General features: G+C 62.1%; 2 protein-coding genes across 7 annotated transcripts; both read right to left on the reverse strand.

Annotated features, from left to right (window-relative positions):
* Positions 1-353: 353 nt before the first annotated feature.
* Positions 354-14,862, reverse strand: PITPNM1 (phosphatidylinositol transfer protein membrane associated 1). 4 transcript variants are annotated; one of them, XM_019036818.4, is made up of 24 exons: positions 14,666-14,862; positions 13,580-13,698; positions 11,981-12,195; positions 11,769-11,890; positions 11,339-11,563; positions 9,558-9,884; positions 9,377-9,472; positions 9,186-9,293; positions 7,543-7,604; positions 7,199-7,449; positions 6,736-6,925; positions 6,520-6,627; positions 6,125-6,282; positions 5,834-6,039; positions 4,785-4,952; positions 4,043-4,207; positions 3,682-3,830; positions 3,451-3,561; positions 2,837-2,953; positions 2,515-2,663; positions 2,281-2,430; positions 2,003-2,186; positions 1,528-1,656; positions 354-890 (listed from the first exon to the last, which is right to left on the reverse strand). In XM_019036818.4, the coding sequence occupies exons 2-24, from the start codon at positions 13,655-13,657 to the stop codon at positions 627-629; spliced, it is 3,732 nt and encodes a 1,243-aa protein (XP_018892363.2). In that variant the 5' UTR covers positions 13,658-13,698; positions 14,666-14,862; the 3' UTR covers positions 354-626. The 4 variants fall into 4 exon arrangements, with proteins under 4 accessions (XP_018892363.2, XP_004051689.3, XP_055210605.1 ...); XM_004051641.5 differs by having other exon boundaries at positions 4,785-4,955; positions 14,666-14,861; XM_055354630.2 differs by lacking the exon at positions 14,666-14,862 and adding an exon at positions 14,272-14,564 and having other exon boundaries at positions 4,785-4,955.
* A 1,096-nt stretch (positions 14,863-15,958) lies between these two features.
* CDK2AP2 (cyclin dependent kinase 2 associated protein 2) lies at positions 15,959-18,205 on the reverse strand. Of its 3 annotated transcripts, none has more exons than XM_019036821.4 (4): positions 17,471-18,205; positions 17,062-17,159; positions 16,835-16,967; positions 15,959-16,482 (listed from the first exon to the last, which is right to left on the reverse strand). In XM_019036821.4, the coding sequence occupies exons 1-4, from the start codon at positions 17,550-17,552 to the stop codon at positions 16,415-16,417; spliced, it is 381 nt and encodes a 126-aa protein (XP_018892366.1). In that variant the 5' UTR covers positions 17,553-18,205; the 3' UTR covers positions 15,959-16,414. The 3 variants fall into 3 exon arrangements, with proteins under 3 accessions (XP_018892366.1, XP_018892367.1, XP_018892365.1); XM_019036822.4 differs by lacking the exon at positions 17,471-18,205 and adding an exon at positions 17,330-17,464; XM_019036820.4 differs by lacking the exon at positions 17,471-18,205 and having other exon boundaries at positions 17,062-17,323.
* Positions 18,206-18,625: the final 420 nt, after the last annotated feature.

The following is an 18,625-nucleotide window of genomic DNA, read 5'->3' on the forward strand; positions in this document are numbered from 1 at the left end:
CAGCCTCGGATCCCATGGTCTCCTGGCCTCGGTGTCTGGGGGCAGGGTTTCCATGAGAAGCTATGCTGGGGCTGAGGTGAGCCGGGTTGGGCTGGGGTGGGCTGACTGTCCAGAAAGCGGAGAGGGCCGAGTGCTTCGTGAAACCTTTTGAGGCCCAGGCCCCCATCCTGACCTGCCTGTGACATAGATGGCCCTGGGCGTGGGTTTCGTGTGACCTTTTGAGGCCCAGGCCCCCATCCTGACCCTGCCTGTGACCAGGATGGCCCTGGGTGTGTGTTGGCCTCTCTGTGCACATCAGTGTCCCCTGTTGAACTGGAAACTGGGCTGGCTGCCCTGTGATGCCAGGCATGGGGTGAGTGGGTGGGGTGCAGGTGGCGTTTATTTTCATGGATTTATACACACTGGAAAAGCCTCTGCGCCCACGCCCACGCCCTCCTCCCTCCCCCCGGCGCTGGGTCCCCTCATATGAAAGGGAAGTAACACCGAGGAGCACACGGAGATATAGGGTGTGGGGCTGGGGGGGCCAGCGCTGGGGCCAAAAGTCTGGGTCCCCAGCCTCCCACACGCAGCCCCTCGGGCCCCTTGGGTGTGTCAATAAATAACCCAGGTCCAGGCTGGTGTAGGCCTCACTCCTCGCTGTCCAGCTTCAGGCTGATGCTCCGTGCTTTGCCCCGTGCCAGGGTGGTGGGTGGTGTACCCGGGCCCTCACGCTCCGCCTGGCTGGGGCCCCTCGAGCGAAGCAGCTGGCTCTGTTTGCGCAGGAAGTCCACGGGGGCAGCCACACCATAGCTGCTCTTGCCCAAGGCAGCTCTTGGGGGTCCTGAGGAGGCATGCGAGTGCGAGCCCGCTTCCAGCTGGCCCAGGTGGGCCACATAGCCGTCTGACAGGAACTGTGGGCAGAGGTAGGCAGCGATGAGGGGGTGCTGGCCAAGGGCCCACACGCTGCCCTCCACGGTCCTCCAGAGGCACCTGAGGCAGGCTGGGGGACTGGTGGCAGGCTTGGCACAGCCTGAGCTGAAGCCTTCTCAATAGATAGGACCCCAGGCTGGGAGCCAGGGCACCTTGGCTGTGCTCTTAGCTCTGCCCTTCTCTGGGCCTCAGTCTCCTCATCTGGAAAATGGGGTCTTAGAGGAAAAATAACAGCAGCCAATGTTTAGCCAGCACTTGCTTTGTGCCCAGCCCTGTGTCTGTTGATGTGATCTTCATAAGCTGACATGGGCAGTGCCATGATCATTTCCATTTACAGATGGGAAGCTGAGGCTCAGAAAGGTCACAGTGGAAAGCCATGGCCGAGTGGAACCAGCGCCTAGGGTCTTGAGCACTTTCCAGTGTGGGCTGTCCCCTCTGGCTTGCCTGGCAGCTGGCAGCTCAAGCTGCTCATGGCCCTTGTCCTCGGAGGATCCCAGGTTCCCTGGAGGCCAGTTAGGCCTTCTCACATCTTCCCCAGAGTCCGTGGTCCCTAAGGCCTGGGACTGAGGCCCCTGCTCCCTGGTGGGGTCCTGTTCCTGGCCTTCACTTGGGCCTCACCTGGCACTGCGCCTGTAGCTTCCGCACGGCACGGCCCACGATGTAGGTCTGGCTCGGGGACAGCCCCAGCGCCCCGTATACAGCCACATCTTTGGGAGACCCATAACCGGCCACGATGTTCAGTTCTACCTGTGGCGGGAGATGCCAATCAGCCGCCCCAGGGGTGGAGCCGTGCAGCTGGGGGCGGGGTCTGTTGGGCTTCCCCAGATTGTTCTGGGGGTGGGTCCAGGCAGACGGAGGCGAGGACAGGTCCCAGTCCCACGGGGACAGGGGCGGGACCAGCTGCATCTCCCTAGTTGCCCCTAAGTACACGGGGCCCCTCAAACTAGGGGAGCAGGACCACAGCGGGCCGCTGCAGTCAGGCAGGGCCCGGGCCGATCGAGTTGGGAACAGATGGGCCTCCGCCGATCCGGGGGTGGGGGGTAAGGGGGAGCGGGGGCGGGGTCAGGACCCGGAGCTCCCCCAGCCGCCGCACCTCCTGCACCAGGCTCTGCAGAAACATTGCCTTCTGGCGTAGTGGGTCGTGGGTGAGGCCGTCGCAGAAGGAGACGACGCCGTGGGGGAAGTTGTGCTGCGACAGCCAGGCCACCACGCGGTGCTTCTGCATATCCGGCCGGCCTGTGACATACACGATCAGGTAGCCGGAGTCCTGCCAGTGCCTGTGGGGCGGGGGCAGCGGTCAGCTCCGCTGGCCAGGGGTGAGGGGCCGGTCACCCCAGTGAAATGGGTGGTGGTGGCAGTGGCAACTCCTACCTGACCACGTCCACGGCGCCAGCTCGCACCTTGGGGTCGCTGCCCATGATGGAGACGCTGGCGGTGAAGGAGCCGTCGATGCTGAAGACCACAGCCTCCGTGCCGCGGGCCACCACAGTCAGGCAGCATTCGGCATAGGTGTGGTCGCCCCTGCGGCCCACGGGGCGGGGCGTGAGTGGCGCGGGGCGAGGCCTGGCGGAGCCCTCCCGCAGAGGCCCGGCCAGCCGCGCTCACCTGACCACCATGCGCACGGGGTAGACACCAATGCCTAGCGCGCGTTCTGGGGGAACTGGGAAGGTGAGGCGGCCCGAGCTATTGGTGACTTCGGTGCCAAAGTGGATCCACTTGCCCGACAGCGGCTGCGTCATGATGTAGACATCCACCTGGAGGGGAGAAGGGGCGAGAGGTCCATGGGGGCCCTGCGTGGAGGTGGGCAGAGGCGGGGCTGTCGTCGGGGATGGGTGGGTCTAGGGGCACAACCACCAGGAACCAGGAGCTGTTCCGAGGACAGGAGATGGGGCCATGGGACCAGGCGACAGGGCCTCTGGGTCCTGACCTTCTCTCCGGTGAGCGTGACGACGTCCAGGGGCCCGTACATGAAGCGCCCGCTTAGCACCTGGGGGCGGCCCTCGCACACCACCGTGTCGCTCGCCCGGTGGTTGGAAGTGACGTTCTAGAGGGAGGAGAGAGCGTGAGTCCACGGCCAGGAAAGGATGGGGATGCCTGGGGAGGGGGAGCGGGTGAGGATCCACACGCAAACACCGGGGTGGGGGCCTAGAGGCGGCGTGGCATTGAGGGAAAAGGGCAAGCCCGGGGGGCGCACTTTTGTGGACCCCGGCCTGAGAGCCTGTGTGTGGGCCGCGGCTCTAGGGGCAGAGCTGTGACAGGACGGGATGCAGAGGATGAGGCGAGGTGGGGACCAGCGCAGATCCAGACCCTAGACCCAAACTTCCCGCAGAAGGCGGGGAGGGGGCGGGGAGACCAGCGGTTCCCAGGGGCGGGGCTGGGGCAATGAGGTGGGGCCAGGACCCCAGGGGCGGGGCAGGACTGGGAGAGAGTTGGGTCGGCTAGGGCCCGAGGAGGCAGGATGCTGGGGGGAGGGGCGGGGCCTCTCTGGTGAGTGGGCGAGAGTGGGCTAGTGGGCGAGGGGGCGAGGGGCAGGGCACCTACCCGGATCTTGACCTGCGTGCGTTTTCGCTGCCACTTCTCCCTGGGGAAGGCCGGGCTGTAGATGGACGGCTCCTCGCATTCCGCCAGCTGTGGCCGCTCCTTCTCGATCACCTGCACGTGACAGGGGGCGAGGCCTCTGTCTCTTAGGGGAGGGAGGGCTGCCCCTCCCCCGGCCCACAGCCGCCCGTCCCCGTCCCATTCTCATCTCCCATTCCATATTCCCAGGCCCACCTGGCGCAGGATGAACGCCACCACGTCGGCGGACTCCCAGTAGCTGGCGTGGAAGAGGTGGGGCAGCGTGACGGTGGGAAAGGCGGTGAGCGCCTCGGGGCAGTACAGCGAGTAGTCGATCCGCTTGGTCCCCCACCAGCGCTCCAGGACTGCGCGGCCATGGCAGCGAGTCAGGATGGCCTCCTGCCCCACACCCATCTGCCTGGGCGCTGGGTGCTCTTCCCTCCCCCCTTTTCACCCAGCCTGCTCTTTGCCAAGTCCAGGCTGTGTGCTGGGGGAAAGGGTTTCTCAGCTGGGCTTCGGAGGTGGAATACGGGCCTCCCCCACCCCTAGGCTGGACTGCCTAGGCTGGCTGACTTACTCTTAACCACCTCACTGGTGGTGCTGGGGGCAGCTGGCTGGGCCGGGGGGTCAGTGGCCAACTCACTGCCCTTCCAGAAGGCACCGCTAGTAGAGGTGGGTGTTGAGGGCACCAGCATCTCCAGCTCCTCCAGAAAGAGGCTGGAGTGCGTCTGCAGAGTGTCGGCTGGGGGAAGGAGGGCAAGGTCAGCAGGGGCCGGCCAGGTGGCTCTCCTGTCTTCTCACCCAGGGCTCCCCGCACCTCTGCCATCTTCCTGTGGTCCCTCTGGTCAGGTCCTGGCTGAGGCTGCACTGTGGCATTCTCTCCTCTCAGCCCAGTGGCCAGCTGCACTCCTGCCAGAATGCCTGTTGCCACCGCCCCAAACGCTGCACACCTGTGCCCAACACAGGCCCGCTTGGCCCATACATACCTGGGCATGCCCCGCAATAAATGTCTGCAGCACACCCCACACAGATGCAGCAGCGCACACATGCTGGCTGCTTGTATGGCAGCACACACCAGCATCATGCTGCCAGGGGGCACCCTCTCTAGCTTGGCTAACCACCCCCACCCGAATTCTAGGCCCAGGAGGTCAGAGGGTCCTGGGGATCCAGACCCCCCCAGGGGGAAGGAGCGCCTGGTCCTGGGAGTGGTGGCCTGAGAGGTTTCCCATCGTCTGGGAGCCTCCTCATGTCTTCTGCTACCTCCTCCCTTCCTGTGTGTGCCCTCCTCCTTCTCCCCTTTATCTTGTTTGGGGGCGTACCCAGCAGCAGGGATGAGCCGTCTCCCAGGGGGAACTTCTGGTAGCGGGGCACGGTCAGTGGGGCGATGGCCTGGAACTTCGGGGCCAGCAGGGGCTCGAGGCGTGAGGCGCAGGGGTCGGCCGCGTGGAAGAGGTTGTAGATCTGTTCACAGGCTGGGCGCATCTGGGCTGCTGGTACCCAGAAGACAGAGAAAGATTGTGGGGTGGGGATTTCAGCTGGGTACTCTGGGAGGTAGGGGGTGTGGGAGCAGCACCCTGATGTCTGGTGTGACCCCGAGCCAGCACTTCCCAAACTGCACTCCCTGGGAAGTCAGTAGGGCCCTGCTTAAAGTGAGACAGGGGCTGGGCACCGTGGCTCATGCCTGGAATCCCAGTACTGCTGGAGGCAGAAGCAGATGGATCACTTGAGGTCAGGAGTTCGAGACCAGTCTGGTCAACATGGTGAAACCCCGTCTCCATTAAAAATACAAAAATTAGCTGGGTTCAGTGGCTCATTCCTGGAATCCCAGCACTGTGGGAGGCAGAGGTGGGTGGATTACCTGAGGTCAGGAGTTCGAGACCAGCCTGGCCAACATGGCAAAACCCTGTCTCTACTAAAAAAAATACAAAAATTAGCTGGGCATGGTGGCGGGTGCCTGTAATCCCAGCTACTTGGGATGCTGAGGCAGGAGAATCACTTGAACCCAGGAGGTTGCAGTGAGCAAGATCAGGCCACTGACACTCTAGTCTGGGTGACAGAGCGAGACTCTGTCTCAAAAAAAAAAAGGCTGAGAAGAGGGCAGCGGCTTCGATTTGCTGCCGTGGTGTCTGATTGACCCCTTCTAGTGCAGAACATCCCACGGGTGTGAAGCTCCTCCCAGTGGCTTTGGGAGACTCACCCTTGGCGAGTCCCTTCTTTCTGGGCCTCAGGTTCCCCTTCTGTAGCCAGGCCTTTGAATTAGTACAGTGGGGAAGTTGCTCGTGCCTCGGGTGAGAGGGAAGGCCAGAGGAGGTGGGGAAGGAAGGGGCAGACAGAGACTAGAGGCGCCCCCGCAGCCCCTAGGACTCACCCTCCAGGGCGGGCATCACAGTTTTGCGCAGAGCCAGCACCAGGCCCAGTGGGGAGCCGAAGAGGAAGAAGCCAGAGACCTTGAAGTCAAGGCGGGCAGTGCTGCTGGGGCCGTCAGGTGCCTCGGAACTGGCAGCGGGTGGGCAGAAGGCCGTGCTTGCCCGCCGGGGCTCCCAGGAGGAGGTGGTTGCGGGGGCTGCCTGAAGGCTGTGGGGGAGGAGGGGTGCTCAGTGCTGCTGCCTCTGTAGTCCATCATGTGCCCAGGGTAGGGGTGATGGGGCAGGGACGTCACCTGTTCTGAGAGCCCTCGGGCTCAGGACTGGCCATGTCGCTGGGGATGCGCTGGGGAGGCAAGGCCGAGGGTTCTGGGCTGCCCTGACCCAGGCCTTCCACACCATCTGCCAGGGGGTCCCGCACCGGGCCAAACTCCGGAGAGAGCAGCTCATTGTTCTGGATGGAACAGGAGACAGAAACATTCTTAGGCCTGGGGACCATTCGAATTCTACTTACTTAGAAGTGAGGAGCGAGGCTTGGGGGTTGGGCAGAGCAGAATTCCAGAGAAGACATGAACTGGCAGGGCAGCAGGGGGCCTGCCTGCTGGCAGAGGGGTGGCATTCCAGGGGGCAGAGACCTAGAGCCAGAGAGGGCCTTTCCACTCCTGAGGAGGCCAGGTTTGGCTATACTGACCATGCTCCCACGGCGGCTGCTGCCCCGACTCCCGGTGCCCGTGTTAGCACTGTGGCAGAGTGCATCAAAGCCCAGGATGCCACCAACACCATCTCCAATCAGTGCGACCTGGGTGGGAGCAGGGGCACCATCAGGAGAGGCCTTGTCCTCACCCAGGCCAGGCCACAGTGGGGGCTGCAGTGGAGGGCAGCAGATGGACTGTCCCTAACCGCTGACCTGCCCACAGAAGCCGGCACCCTCAGGTGAGTGCAGGAAGGCTGAATAGGCCTGGTTGGTGCGGGCAATGACGGTGGCCACGGCGCCCTGGTAGCGGGAGGATGAGGTGGCCAGCAGTGGCAGGGCAGCCAGTGGAATGTGGTCTTGGGAGCGGGACAGGCTGTCCCCATCGTGGCTGTAAGGGCTCAGGCTGTAGGAGGAGAAAATGTGCGTGGGTGAGGGGCTTCCAGACCCACTCCTGCCATCCAAGTCCCCTGGGCCTGCTGGCAGGCCCTGGCTCTGTGGGTCCTCTGTGGGGAGCGTTAGCCCCAAGAGGCAACTGAAATGGAGCCATTCTCCAGAACAGGTCCAGCCATGCCAGTGACCGACCCTGGTGTCTGGCTTCCTGACCCCTTCCCCGCTCCCTGCCCCGCTCCCTGCCCTGATCCTACGAGTTCCCTGCCCTTCCACCCGTGGCTAGTACTTGGAGACAAGGGCATAGGCGGCGGCGCAGATGGGTGGACAGGGCACCAGTCGCAGCGCCACGTGGCCCAAGGCCTCAGGGAAGTGGATGCGGGTGACGGCCTCGAAGGCGGAGCTCAGCGTCTGCACATCCGCCTGCTTGGAGTTGGCGTCTCCAGGGCCTGAGTCCAGGATGTTGCCGCTGTGCAGGATAAGGAAGAGGGCGTGGACTGCGCATGCCTCAGCCCCCAGCTCCCCGGCTCCATCCAGGCCCTGGGGGGAACAATGGGGTGCAGTGGGTGTCACAGCAGTGGCCGGGCCAGTGAGTAGGGGGAGCTTTGACATGGGGTGGCTGACCATACTCGCCTCTGAGTCCCTGGGTGCTTGGGCCCCATCCTCAATGCCTTTAGCTGCCTCGGCTCCAGGCTCTGCAGGGCAACGAAGCCAGTGAGAGGGACGGAGAGGACCACTGGGATCCCCTCATCTGGCACTTCAGGCACCCCAGTTCTGGCGTCTGCCTGAGGCCCCCAGTCCCTACCTTCCTCCAAACTTCTCCTCCCACCAACTCTCCCAGGTCAGTTTGTATTTCCAGGCCTTTGCTCCTACTGGTCTTATTGCAGTCAGGGCTGCCTCTCCACACAATGCCTGTTTGCCTGGCAAACTTCTCTAACCCTGCCCTGTCCAATGTGGTGGCCATTAGCTACAAGTGGCCATTTAAATTTAAATGAATTAAAATATAATGCATAAAAACCTCAGTTCCTCAGTCACACTAGCCCCATTTTCAGTGCCTGGGAGCCAGTGTGGCTGGTGGTTATTGCCTTGGGCAGTATGGACCTAGAAGTTCTGCTGGACAGTGCTGGCCCAAGTCTTCCAAAGCCAGCATAGACATCACCTCTCATGTGAAGCATTCAGGGAGTCCAAATTAATTCCTTCATTCTTAGTGCTATGTCTGAATCATGACTACATTCTAATCATCCATCCATCCACCCATCCATCCATCCATCCATCCATCCACCTACCCACCCGCCCACCCATCCATCCATCCACCCATTCATCCATCCATCCATCTACCCACCCACCCACCCACCCATCCATCCACCCACCCAACCATTCATCCATCCATCCATCTACCCACCCACCCAACCATCCATCCATCCATCCACCTACCCACCCACCCACCCATCCATCCATCCATCCACCCACCCAACCATCCATCCATCCATCCATCCATCCATCCACCTACCCACCCACCCACCCATCCATCCATCCATCCAACCATTCATCCATCCATCCATCTAGCCACCCATCCATCAACCCACCCACCCACCCACCCAACCATCCGCCCACCCACCCAACCATTCATCCATTCATCCATCCATCTACCCACCCACCCACCCAGCCATCCACCCACCCAACCATCCAACCATCCATCCATCCATCCATCCATCCATCCATCCATCCATCCATCCACCTACCCACCCACCCACCCATCCATCCATCCATCCATCCAACCATCCATCCATCCAACCATTCATCCATCCATCCATCTAGCCACCCATCCATCAACCCACCCACCCACCCACCCATCCATCCGCCCACCCACCCAACCATTCATCCATCCATCCATCCATCTACCCACCCACCCACCCACCCACCCACCCATCCACCCACCCAACCATCCAACCATCCATCCATCCATCCACCTACCCACCCACCCACCCATCCATCCATCCATCCATCCATCCAACCATCCATCCATCCATCCATCCATCCATCTAGCCACCCATCCATCTACCCACCCACCCACCCACCTACCCATCTACCCACCCACCCACCCACCTACCCACCCATCCATCCATCCAACCATGCATCCATCCATCCACCATTCATTATTCGTCTGTGTATTTAATGAGCACCTCTTCAGATTGCCTCTCATCTTAAGATGCCATTAAACTCATGACCTGCTGTACACGGGTGCTGGGGGCCGGTGTCCTAGGCGGTATCTTTACCTGGCGTTCCCTCTGCCTCCATTGGGGAGGCAAAGGCGTCAATGAAGTCATTGGAGTTCCACTTGGTCATCTCCTTGGGGAAGACCTCCTCACTGTCCGAGAAGCCTTCTGAGGGGACAGGGAGCTGTGTCATGGGGTGGGAGGAGCTGCTCGGGGACATCCCCACTCCCAAAAAGGGCCTCAGTGCTGACCGTGGGCATCAAAGAACTCTTCCTCGGAGCTGTTCTCGGAGTCTCGGGCAATGTTCTGCATGCGCCACTCAGACAAGCTCTGGGGAGACACAGCCCCTGCCGGGCCGGCTCAGCCTCAGCCTCAGCCCAGGAGCCCAGCCTGGGGAGGGCCGTTCCTCCCATCCCTGTGCCCCAGCCTCACCTCCATGTTGGGATGAGTAGGAGGAACGGGAGGATGAGGACCACTGCTTCCCAAAGCTGGCATCGGGGGAGGCATCTGGGCCTGGGGGGGCCTCAGGCCCATCGGGGGTGCCAGTGTTGCTGGCCGCAGACCGGGCCTCGGTGCTTGGTTTCCCGGGGGGCTGGGCCTCGGACCCCTCACTGCCTGTGTTGCACTTGGCCATGCGCTGGGCCAGCATGCGAGCAGTCTCCTCTTCCAGTGCCCGGATGTCAGCCATGCTCAGCTCTGTCCACTCATCCTGCCAGCACCAGGCCTGGCGGTGGGCCCGCAGCATCACCCGACGCAGACCTGCAGGTGCCCAGGCGTCAGAACTGCCCCCTCCCCCTGCTTCCCTGCCACCGCAGCCACATGCCCAGCCTTGAGGTTGGATAATGGCTCCCCTGGGGACACCACCCACCCAGAGCCACAAAGTAGGGCAGGGCCAGTGCAGTCCAGGAATGGGAGTGGAAAGTGGGGCATTTGTCTTCCTGCCTGACTCCCCCCCGCCCACTGCCTTTCCTGTCTCTCTGCACACGCTAACTCTCAGCACTGACCCCACCCCATCACTCCAGAAGCAGGGACCAATGCTTGTTCTTGCTTTTGGCTGGCTTCCTGCTGACTTCTGAGGAATTAACAGTTAATTAAGGGTTTAACAGTTAATGAAATTGTTGATGGTTAATGAAGGTGTTAACAGTTAATGGAAGTGTTGGCACTCAATGAAGGTTGTAGCGAAAGATGATACCCATTCTGGGATATTTTTATCTTAAGCAGAAGAAAAAGTTAGAAACTCTTAAATATCTAGGAAATAAAGTAATGATGGTTGAATGATAATTATAAACTTCTGCGAGGAGATATATTGGAATCTTAGTAGTGGCTATATGTGGGTGATTTTAATTTTCTTATTTGTGCTTTTTGGCATTTTTCCAAATGCAAGACAAGGCGTCTTCATTATTCTCTAAGCTGAATTTCCTCACCTGTAAAATGGGAATAATCATCGTCATTACCTGGTGGGGTGTTGTGGGTGTTAAGGGAGATCTTGAACAAAAAGTAATTAGCCATGGGTCTGTGTGTTGCAATCACTGTCAGTATTAGCTCTTCATATCTGACTCAACCTCTTCCTCATTTACTGAAGAGAAATTTAAAGTGCAGAGATGGCCAGTGCCTTGCTGGAGGTACCATGGGGTGGGGGTCAGTAGTGGGACAGAAGCCAGGCTGCTGGTCTCTCCAACTAGGGACCATCCCTCTGTGTGCAGATGACCTGGGCACTGAGGCAGGGCTGAGTTGCAGGCGTGGTGGGGTCAGGTTGAGGGGAGGTGTGGGACTGGGGCTCCTGAACACCAGGGCCAAAGGCTGGAACACTAGAAACTGGGAGTGGAGGTGCGGAATCCCAGAGAGAATGACATCAGAGTCACAGGCTCAGCCTGCACTCCTTAGCATGCTGCCAGTTAGAGCCGGTGACCTTCCTGAGTGTCTCTAAGTCTCATCTAACTCATAGGATGATGGAGAATCTTAGAATCTTAATGGAAGCAGCAGCATTTCTGAATGTCAGAGCCAGTATGGACCTTGTAGATCATGTTACCAGCTTCCTGCTCTGTGGATGCCTGGTTAGGCTGTGCGGCCGCTTCAGCCCTAGTGCTCCCCACCTCAAATGGAAACGATGGCTTTCTGCTTCTGTGTCCCCAGTGGATGGGAGCATCCCTGGCGCTAAACATGGGGTCTGGGGCATGCTGGGTAAGTGGGACCTCCCGCAGCTGGGTGCTCACCTACATCGTGGATGAACTGCTCGATCTTGGCTTGCATGCCCCAGTAGCGGAACTCAACCTTGCACAGCTTATAGGCACACATAAGGGGCCCCGTCTGTGCCGCCGTCCGTGCCCAGTCATCAGACAGTGGCCCTCGGCCCGTCTTCACTGAGCGATACAGCCGGGGGTCCTCTTCTGCTTTGTACTCGCCTGGGGCCACTGCATCCCGCACGATGTCGATGGTGTCTGAGGGAGTTCGGCAAGCATTGAGCAGCGCCAGCCCCTTTGAGCCCCCGCTCCTGGCACCCTCTTGGGACTGGATGACAGTTCCCGTCCTTTTGCAGACAGGACATGAGGCCTGGAGAGGGCTGGGACTTCTCAGAGGCTGCCCACTGAGGCAGCCAGGAGCCTGAGAGGGGCGCCAGGGTCCCCCCACAGCTCCAGGCCTCACCCAGGATGCGCTGTCTCCTCTCGGCCCCGCTCAGGTTGAAGACGTTTGGCTGCTGCCCCCCATCAGGCAGGTAATAGGTCTCGATTTCAATGGAGAATTTCTCCACGAAAGGGCAGGTGTACCTGGGCAGAAGGCACGGGTGAGGCTCACTGCTGTACCCACCAGGGCCACTCCCCTCCTGGCCTCGGACCATGCCCAGCTCACCCACTCACCGGGTTCGGGTGTAGGGGTAGGCATTCCAGGATTCCTCTTCTACCTGCAGGGCAGCCTTGGGCAGCAGTGCCCGGAACCAGCCTGGGATGTGGGAGCCCACGTGGTACACCTTGTGTGTGTACTGCCCGCTGCCCCCAGGCCCATCTGTGTAGGGCCGGTTGGCCAGGATCTCCACGCCGCTGCCCTCACCACTAGACTCCTCCCGGCTCTTTTTCTGTGGCCCAAGGGAGAGCAGGACAGGGAGCTCAGCCCCAGCTTAGCATCTGGGATCCCCAGCTCAGCCTGGTGTTCTACACAGCTCTGGGGCCCTGGTCCCAGCCTTTTCAACTCCCTGAAACCAGACCCCACCCCACCAAAGCTCCCTGGGATCAGAATCACAGATGCAGCCCAGCCCCTCATGGGGTCTGCAACCCAGCACTCAGTTGAGTCATTCAAGTATTCATTGAGTGTCTGCTCCACTCCAGGCAGTGTTTGGGATTATAGCAATTGAGATATATTGATGAATAGAACAAAGATCCCTGCCCTCGTGGAACTTACATTCTAGTGGAAGGAGACAGACAAAAGGAAAAAGCAAATTATATGGTGTGTTAGAAGGCGCTAGGTGCTATAGGAAAAGAAAGCCTAGAGTAGGGTACGGGTGATGAGGGTTGGGGGCTGCAGTTTTGATCTGATAGTCAGGGAAGGCCTTGCTAATAACACAATGTGACCATGGCTTGAACATGACTTTAAGGAGGTGAGGTAGGAGGAGGTGCTCAAGGCCGGGGGAAGCCAGTGCAGCCCCAAGGTGGGAGCATACTGGATGTGCTGGCAGGTGGCAAGGAGGCCGGGGTGGCTGGCAAGGAAGAAGGGACAAGGAGAGGAAAAGGGGCCTCCAGCTCTCAGAGGCCCTGACCCTGGCCCCCTCCCTCTCTGGGAGGCCCTGGCTGACTCCCAATCCCAGCTCCGCCACACCCCTCAGAGCTTGAGAGCTCCCAGATCCTGCCTTCTATTGCTCCGGGGCTCAGATGGCCCTTTCAAGCCCGAGGCGGGGTCCCGGCCCTCTTGCTTTATGAGATTCTGGTCCTGCTGTGCTGGGGACACATCTGGAGCAGACTCCCCCAGGCCCCGCACCAACCCGGCCACTGCTGAGGGCCTGCCCTGGCCCACTCTTCTCACTGCCCTACCCCAGAGCCCCCTCGCCCTCCGATCCTTGCTGCCCTGTCCCTGCTCCAGGTTTGACACCTGGTCCTCACCCCATCTCCCTGACCTCCAGGGATGGCCAGGACCCTCCACTTCTCCAGACCCCCTCCCGCCCTCCTCTGCTGCGGAGGCCCCCCTCCTCATTCTTGCCGCCTCCTGGGCGCTTTTTCCTTCCCCGATGGGATTACAGATCCTGAGGAGGATTACAGGAGATCAGAGAAGGGCTGGGCACTTAGCGGGTGGGAAGCACCACTCGGCCCTTCTGCCCCTCTTCCCACAGTCCTTCCCCATCCCCACATCTGAAGGGGGGCCTCTCTTGCCTCCTCCGGGCTCCCAGCCGGTCCCAGCCCCGGGGCAGGGCTGGCGGGGTCGGCAGGGCTCCACCCCTTGCCCGGGTGCCCTCTCCCCGCCGCCCTCACCTGGATCATGTAGAGCTGGGCCACCTGGTACTCGTCCAGGCTCATGGGGAGCAGAATGTGGTATTCCTTGATGAGCATCCTGAAGGCGCTCGGCGGGCCGCGCGCGGCCTCCGCTCTTCCTGGCGCAGGGCACGGCGCGACAGTCAGTGCGGGGAGGCTGCGCGCGGCCCCGAGCCCTGCGCGCCGGCCGAGGGACTCAGGCCACGGGACCCCATGTCCGGGCCCGCCGCGAGGGAGGCAGAGGCGAGCCTAGCGCCGCCGCCCGCGCCGCCGGGGCCGGGAGCGGCAGCGAGGCTGAGCGCTGACCTCTTTTCCGCGCAGCCCCCGCCCCCCGCCCGCCCGTCGCCATGGCAACCGCGCGCTGACGCGGGCCCCCCGGAGCGCCAGGCTCCGGCCGGCGGGCGGGAGGGCCACCTCACCTCTCCCGCTGCGACGGCGTCCTAACCCCGGGAAACGGCATCCCTCTGGGGCGCGCCCCCGAAGCCCCGGGGCCCCTCTTTCCGGGCCCGCCTTCCGCGACCGGCCCCTCGGGGACCCGCCCCCTGCATCCTCTTCCCGGAGTTGGCGGGGTCCCAGGTCCCCCACTCTCGGACGTCCACCTAGAGCTTTGTTCCCCGAGTGTCTCTGCGCGGAGTGGCCCAGTGCGCCCAGCATCTCTGCCAGGGTTCCCCACGCCCTGCACCCGAACCTACCTTCCGGGACCGGTAATCTCCTCCGCCCTCCAGACCTGCCTTCTTGGGCAGTCGGGTCCTCGACCTCCCCCTCCCCGCATCCTTCCTGGACCCCTGGCCCTCGCCGGCTCTCCACGCGCCTAGGCAGCCACTCCGTCCTCTTCCCGGGGGGTGAGCCCTCCTCAGGCTGAGGCCAGAGTGGCTCCACTTGGTATCCCACGGGCCCTGGCCCTGGAGACCCGCTCCGCCCACCTGCGCCCCAGACTGGCACCGAGGTTCCGCTGCAGGCACCCCTCCATCCCCCACTCGCACCCCGCGAGCAAGCGAGAGGCCCCGTTGTCCCCACTTCCCTCTGCTCGCCGGCGTCCCGGTCCCCTGCCGCGCTCTTGGCCCTCCTGCCGACGCCCCGGCTCACCTCTAGCTTGAGGCGGGCGCCCCTCACCCAGCCCGGGCAGGGCCGGCCGGCCCGTGGGTCGGAGCCCGGAGCGCCCCCAGCCCCGGCCTCGGGTTCCAGCGGTGGCTGGACCCTCCCGAGGCGCAGTGCCGGCCCATGGCCCCGACCTTCCTCTCGATCCGCCCGCCGGCGCCCCTGCAGTCCCTCCCCGCCGCCCGCCGCGTCACTGCGGCCGCCCCGCCCCCTTCCTGGGCCCGGCTGGCCCTCCCCACCCCGGCGGGGTCCGGGCAGCCCCGCCTGCAGCGGAGGAGGCAGGGAGGGAGGCCCCTGCCTTCCTTCCCCCGGGCAGTGGGAAAAAGGCCATTGCCTAAATTCTGGCTCTTCCTAGTCCCTCTGTGCTGATTGGGGTCCCCAAAGACTCTTAGTTCCTATCTCCACCTTAGCCCAGCCCTCCTGTGTGCAGTCACAGGGTGGTTTGATATGGTGGGTTCCAGGCCCACTCTCCTCACTCTCTGCAGTCCTTAGATTTGGGACCCAGGGTAGAGGAAATGCCTCCCCACCAGTCTAGCCAGAAGCTGGTGGCTCTGACGTGCCTCCACCTAGGGCTGGGCTCGGCTCCAGGGCCCCAGGCCTCTGTGGTCACCCAGCTACACGCCCAGGTAGAAACCAGCTGTCACTGAGTGGCTGGGCTAGCCCCTGCATGGTGCCACAAAGCCTCCCCCACCTCTGCCTTCCGGGTCCACAAGTCCGGTCACCCAGCCACCCGGAGTCTGGGCAAAGGCCTCACGAGGCATCCCAAGGCTGGGTTCATGGGATCCCACCCAGCCTGCTACAAGGTGCTGGGGCAGTGACGGCAGCACCCCGCCAGCCCCTCCCCTTGACACTGAGGCCAAGTGCTGGAAGCAGCAGTGCCCTTTCTCTCTGAGAAGTCAGAGACCTTCAGGGCTGATTCAGAGGCTGGGGTGTTGTCAGGGCATTAGGGCGTGTGAGGGAGTGGCTTACGTGAACTGGCATTTCCATGCTGCCAGGCATCACCGCCAATCCAGAGGAAGCGCCCTCCAGGCCCAGGCTGCCCACAGCGCCAAGGGCTGTGGAAGCAGCCAGGCCCTGTGCTGCCCCCTGGTGGCACCATAGGAAGGCCCAGGGCTCTCGGCGCCACGGCTGGGGCGGAGGGCCCGCGTCCCACCAGAGGCTGATGGCCCACAGAGGCAAGTCAAACCTCATTTAGTCACACCCTCCCCATCCATAGTCTCCTCTTCCCCTGTCTCTGCCTGGCCCACCCAGGCTTAGCTGAAGAACCAGACCCAGAAAGGCTCAGAGCTGAGAGCACAACTCCAAATCATCTTTTATTAATATAAAAAGGGCATATTTAGCAAAAGACACACAGATAAAAGAGTCACTATGGCTCAGGACACAAGGCAGGGAGGTGCCAGGCCTGAGCCCCTGCTGGGGGAGAAGGAGGCTCGGGACAAAGTGGGAGAAGTGCTGGGAAGGGCTGAGCGGTAGGGGCCACAGAAAGTTCCGGTGGGCAACACTGTCGGCAGGTCATGGGTGGGACTCATGGGGACCTCGCTGCTAACTCTTGTTGTGGGGGGGTGTCCTTAGTGCTGCCACCTGGAGGGCCACTCCTTGGTTCCTGGAGGGGACCCACCAAGGGACACAGGACAGGAAGCCCAGGATGGTTAGTGCAACTCGGGATGAAGGCCAGGGAGAAGCGGGTGCTCTGCAGTGGCCGGATAGGTCCAGACGCTGAGGCCGAGGCGCTTCCTGTTACGTGCGGGCGTTCCGCTCTGTCTCTGCCAGGCACTCTCTGACTAGGGCCCGGGCATGGATGATACCTGGGGGTGGGGTGGGGTCTCAGCAACCCTCCACAGCCCCACCCACTGCCCTCCAGAGGAGGACCCCTGCCTCCCCACTCCCTTTCCCCTTTCGGCAAGAGAAATTCAAATCTAATGACGGCTAGATGAGATTAGAGGTTTGGTTAATCCTCAAGGTTGCCCTGTTGAAATACAAATTCCCAGGCTCTTCCCTGGAAATGGACTCAATTTCAATTCGATTCAAAACACCTCTCTGGTAGTAATACTGGACCTCCTCTAGGCTTGGCTCAGGTGGCCTCCAGATGTCCTTCCTTCCCTAATGAAGGATAGTCCAGTGTCGGTTTCCTGAGCAGGGCGGCCTGGCCTCACTTACCTCTCTTCAGGCGCTCCATGGCGCTCTTGCTGCCAGCATAGGTGGGCCGGATCTCTTTGCCCATCTCCTCTATGACTGACAGCAGGTCCGTGTAGGTGCTCTGGGAGCCCTGGGCGCCGGGTGGCTTCATCGCCTATGTCAAAAGAGAACAGGGCAGTGAGCTCAGGCACCTGGCGGGGAGGGGGACTCCAGTCCGCATCCATAAGCAAGGCTTTGGCCCCACTCACCTGCACGTAGCCCATGGAAGGCGGTCCAAAGTCGTTAAACAGCGGTCTAAAAGGAGCGCCGGCTCCTGGCACTGAGCCCGACGGCGACGGGACGCTTCCTGCAGCAACAGGCGCGAGTAAGAGGTCAGCGCGGGGCAGGGAGGCCGCCTCCCAGCTTTTCCAAGCCCAGGACCGGGTTCGCCCGATTCCCTCCAAAGGATGCTTCATTCCATGCTGATCAACTTCAGGGACAAATCCCTCCCACTGCGCTCCACCTACAAGCCCTTACGTGACCACGCCCACTTCACAGGCCAGCAAACTGAGGCTCAGCGAGGGTAGGCGGCAGGCCCAGTATTGCAGAACTCAGGCCGTCTTCTCTTCGAGACCTCGACCGCCCGGCAGGCGAGCAGGGGTGGAGCTGGATCCTCACCTGTAGGGACCGGGGTGCCCGGCCCAGGGGTGCTGGAGCCAGGGGTGCTGCTGGGAGCAGGGGCGATGGGCTTGTAGGACATCCCCAACTCCTGGGCGCGGCGGACGCCAGCCGGCCGCTCCTCGGGGGTTGGCTGCGGGGCCGCTCAGCCGCGCTCTGATTGGCAAGCGGGCTGCACGCCCCTGGTAAATAGAGGTCTGGCCGGAAGGGCGAGCGGGCACGAATGCTCCCTCACTCCCGATTGGTGCGCGAAGATGTCACTCGAGCCTCCTTATTGGCCGAGACCTGCCCCAGCAGGTCGCAACCGCCGCCGATTGGCCTCCGCCTTCCGGACCTCGCACCTGTCTGCTCCGGATTGGGCGGTGGCCACCGCCCTCCGCAATTGGCGAGTTCGCGGCCCGGGCCGGCGCGCTCTCAATCCGATTAGTCCCCAGGCCCTAGAGGCGGGGCCTCGGGAACCGGGACCCGGGGCTGGGCTGCCGGTTCGCGCCGAGGGGTCTTCCCGGGCGCGGGCGCTACCCTCGCGCCTCACTCGCGCTGCTTCAGACGTCTGCTCCGCTCTGCCCAGTTTCGGCCCAGTAGGGGTTGCTGTCGCAGCTGCCGTCGCCGCTGTCACCGCTGCCTTGCGCGCTTCTCCGCTCTGGGGGCCGAAGGACGCAGGGCTTTGACGTCCCGAGCCCTGCGCCCCACCCCGTGCGCTTTTACGTCACCTTTCACCGGTTCAACACCCGCTCCCCGATCTGCGCATGCGCCCGCCCGAGGCCTGCGTTTGTTCCCATGGCAACAGGCCTCTCATGGATGCCGCCACGTACCGTTCTTCCTGCGGCTTGGCTCGTCCTCAGGTCTAAGGGCGACCTCAAAGACCCCTTTACCCGCACCCCCAAGGCCCCGCGCTGCTGCCTCAGTTAGTGACAATGGCCGTAGGGCAAACCTTCGGGATTACTTGCGTGCCGGCCCCGGACCAAACTGGTCAAGAGCACCGACTGGAGCCAACCGCCTGGGTTCAAATCTCATCACCACCCCCACTAGCGATTTCCCCCAGGCAAGTTTCTCACCTCAGTATGCCTCAGTTTCCCCATCCGTAAAATGGGGAAAATGACGATCTCATTGGGTTGTGTGGATTAAATGAATAGTCATAAAGTGCTTGTTGTTTCA

This window comes from Gorilla gorilla, chromosome 9 (assembly GCF_029281585.2).
Source record: "Gorilla gorilla gorilla isolate KB3781 chromosome 9, NHGRI_mGorGor1-v2.1_pri, whole genome shotgun sequence".
In the NCBI taxonomy this organism is placed as follows: domain Eukaryota; kingdom Metazoa; phylum Chordata; class Mammalia; order Primates; family Hominidae; genus Gorilla; species Gorilla gorilla.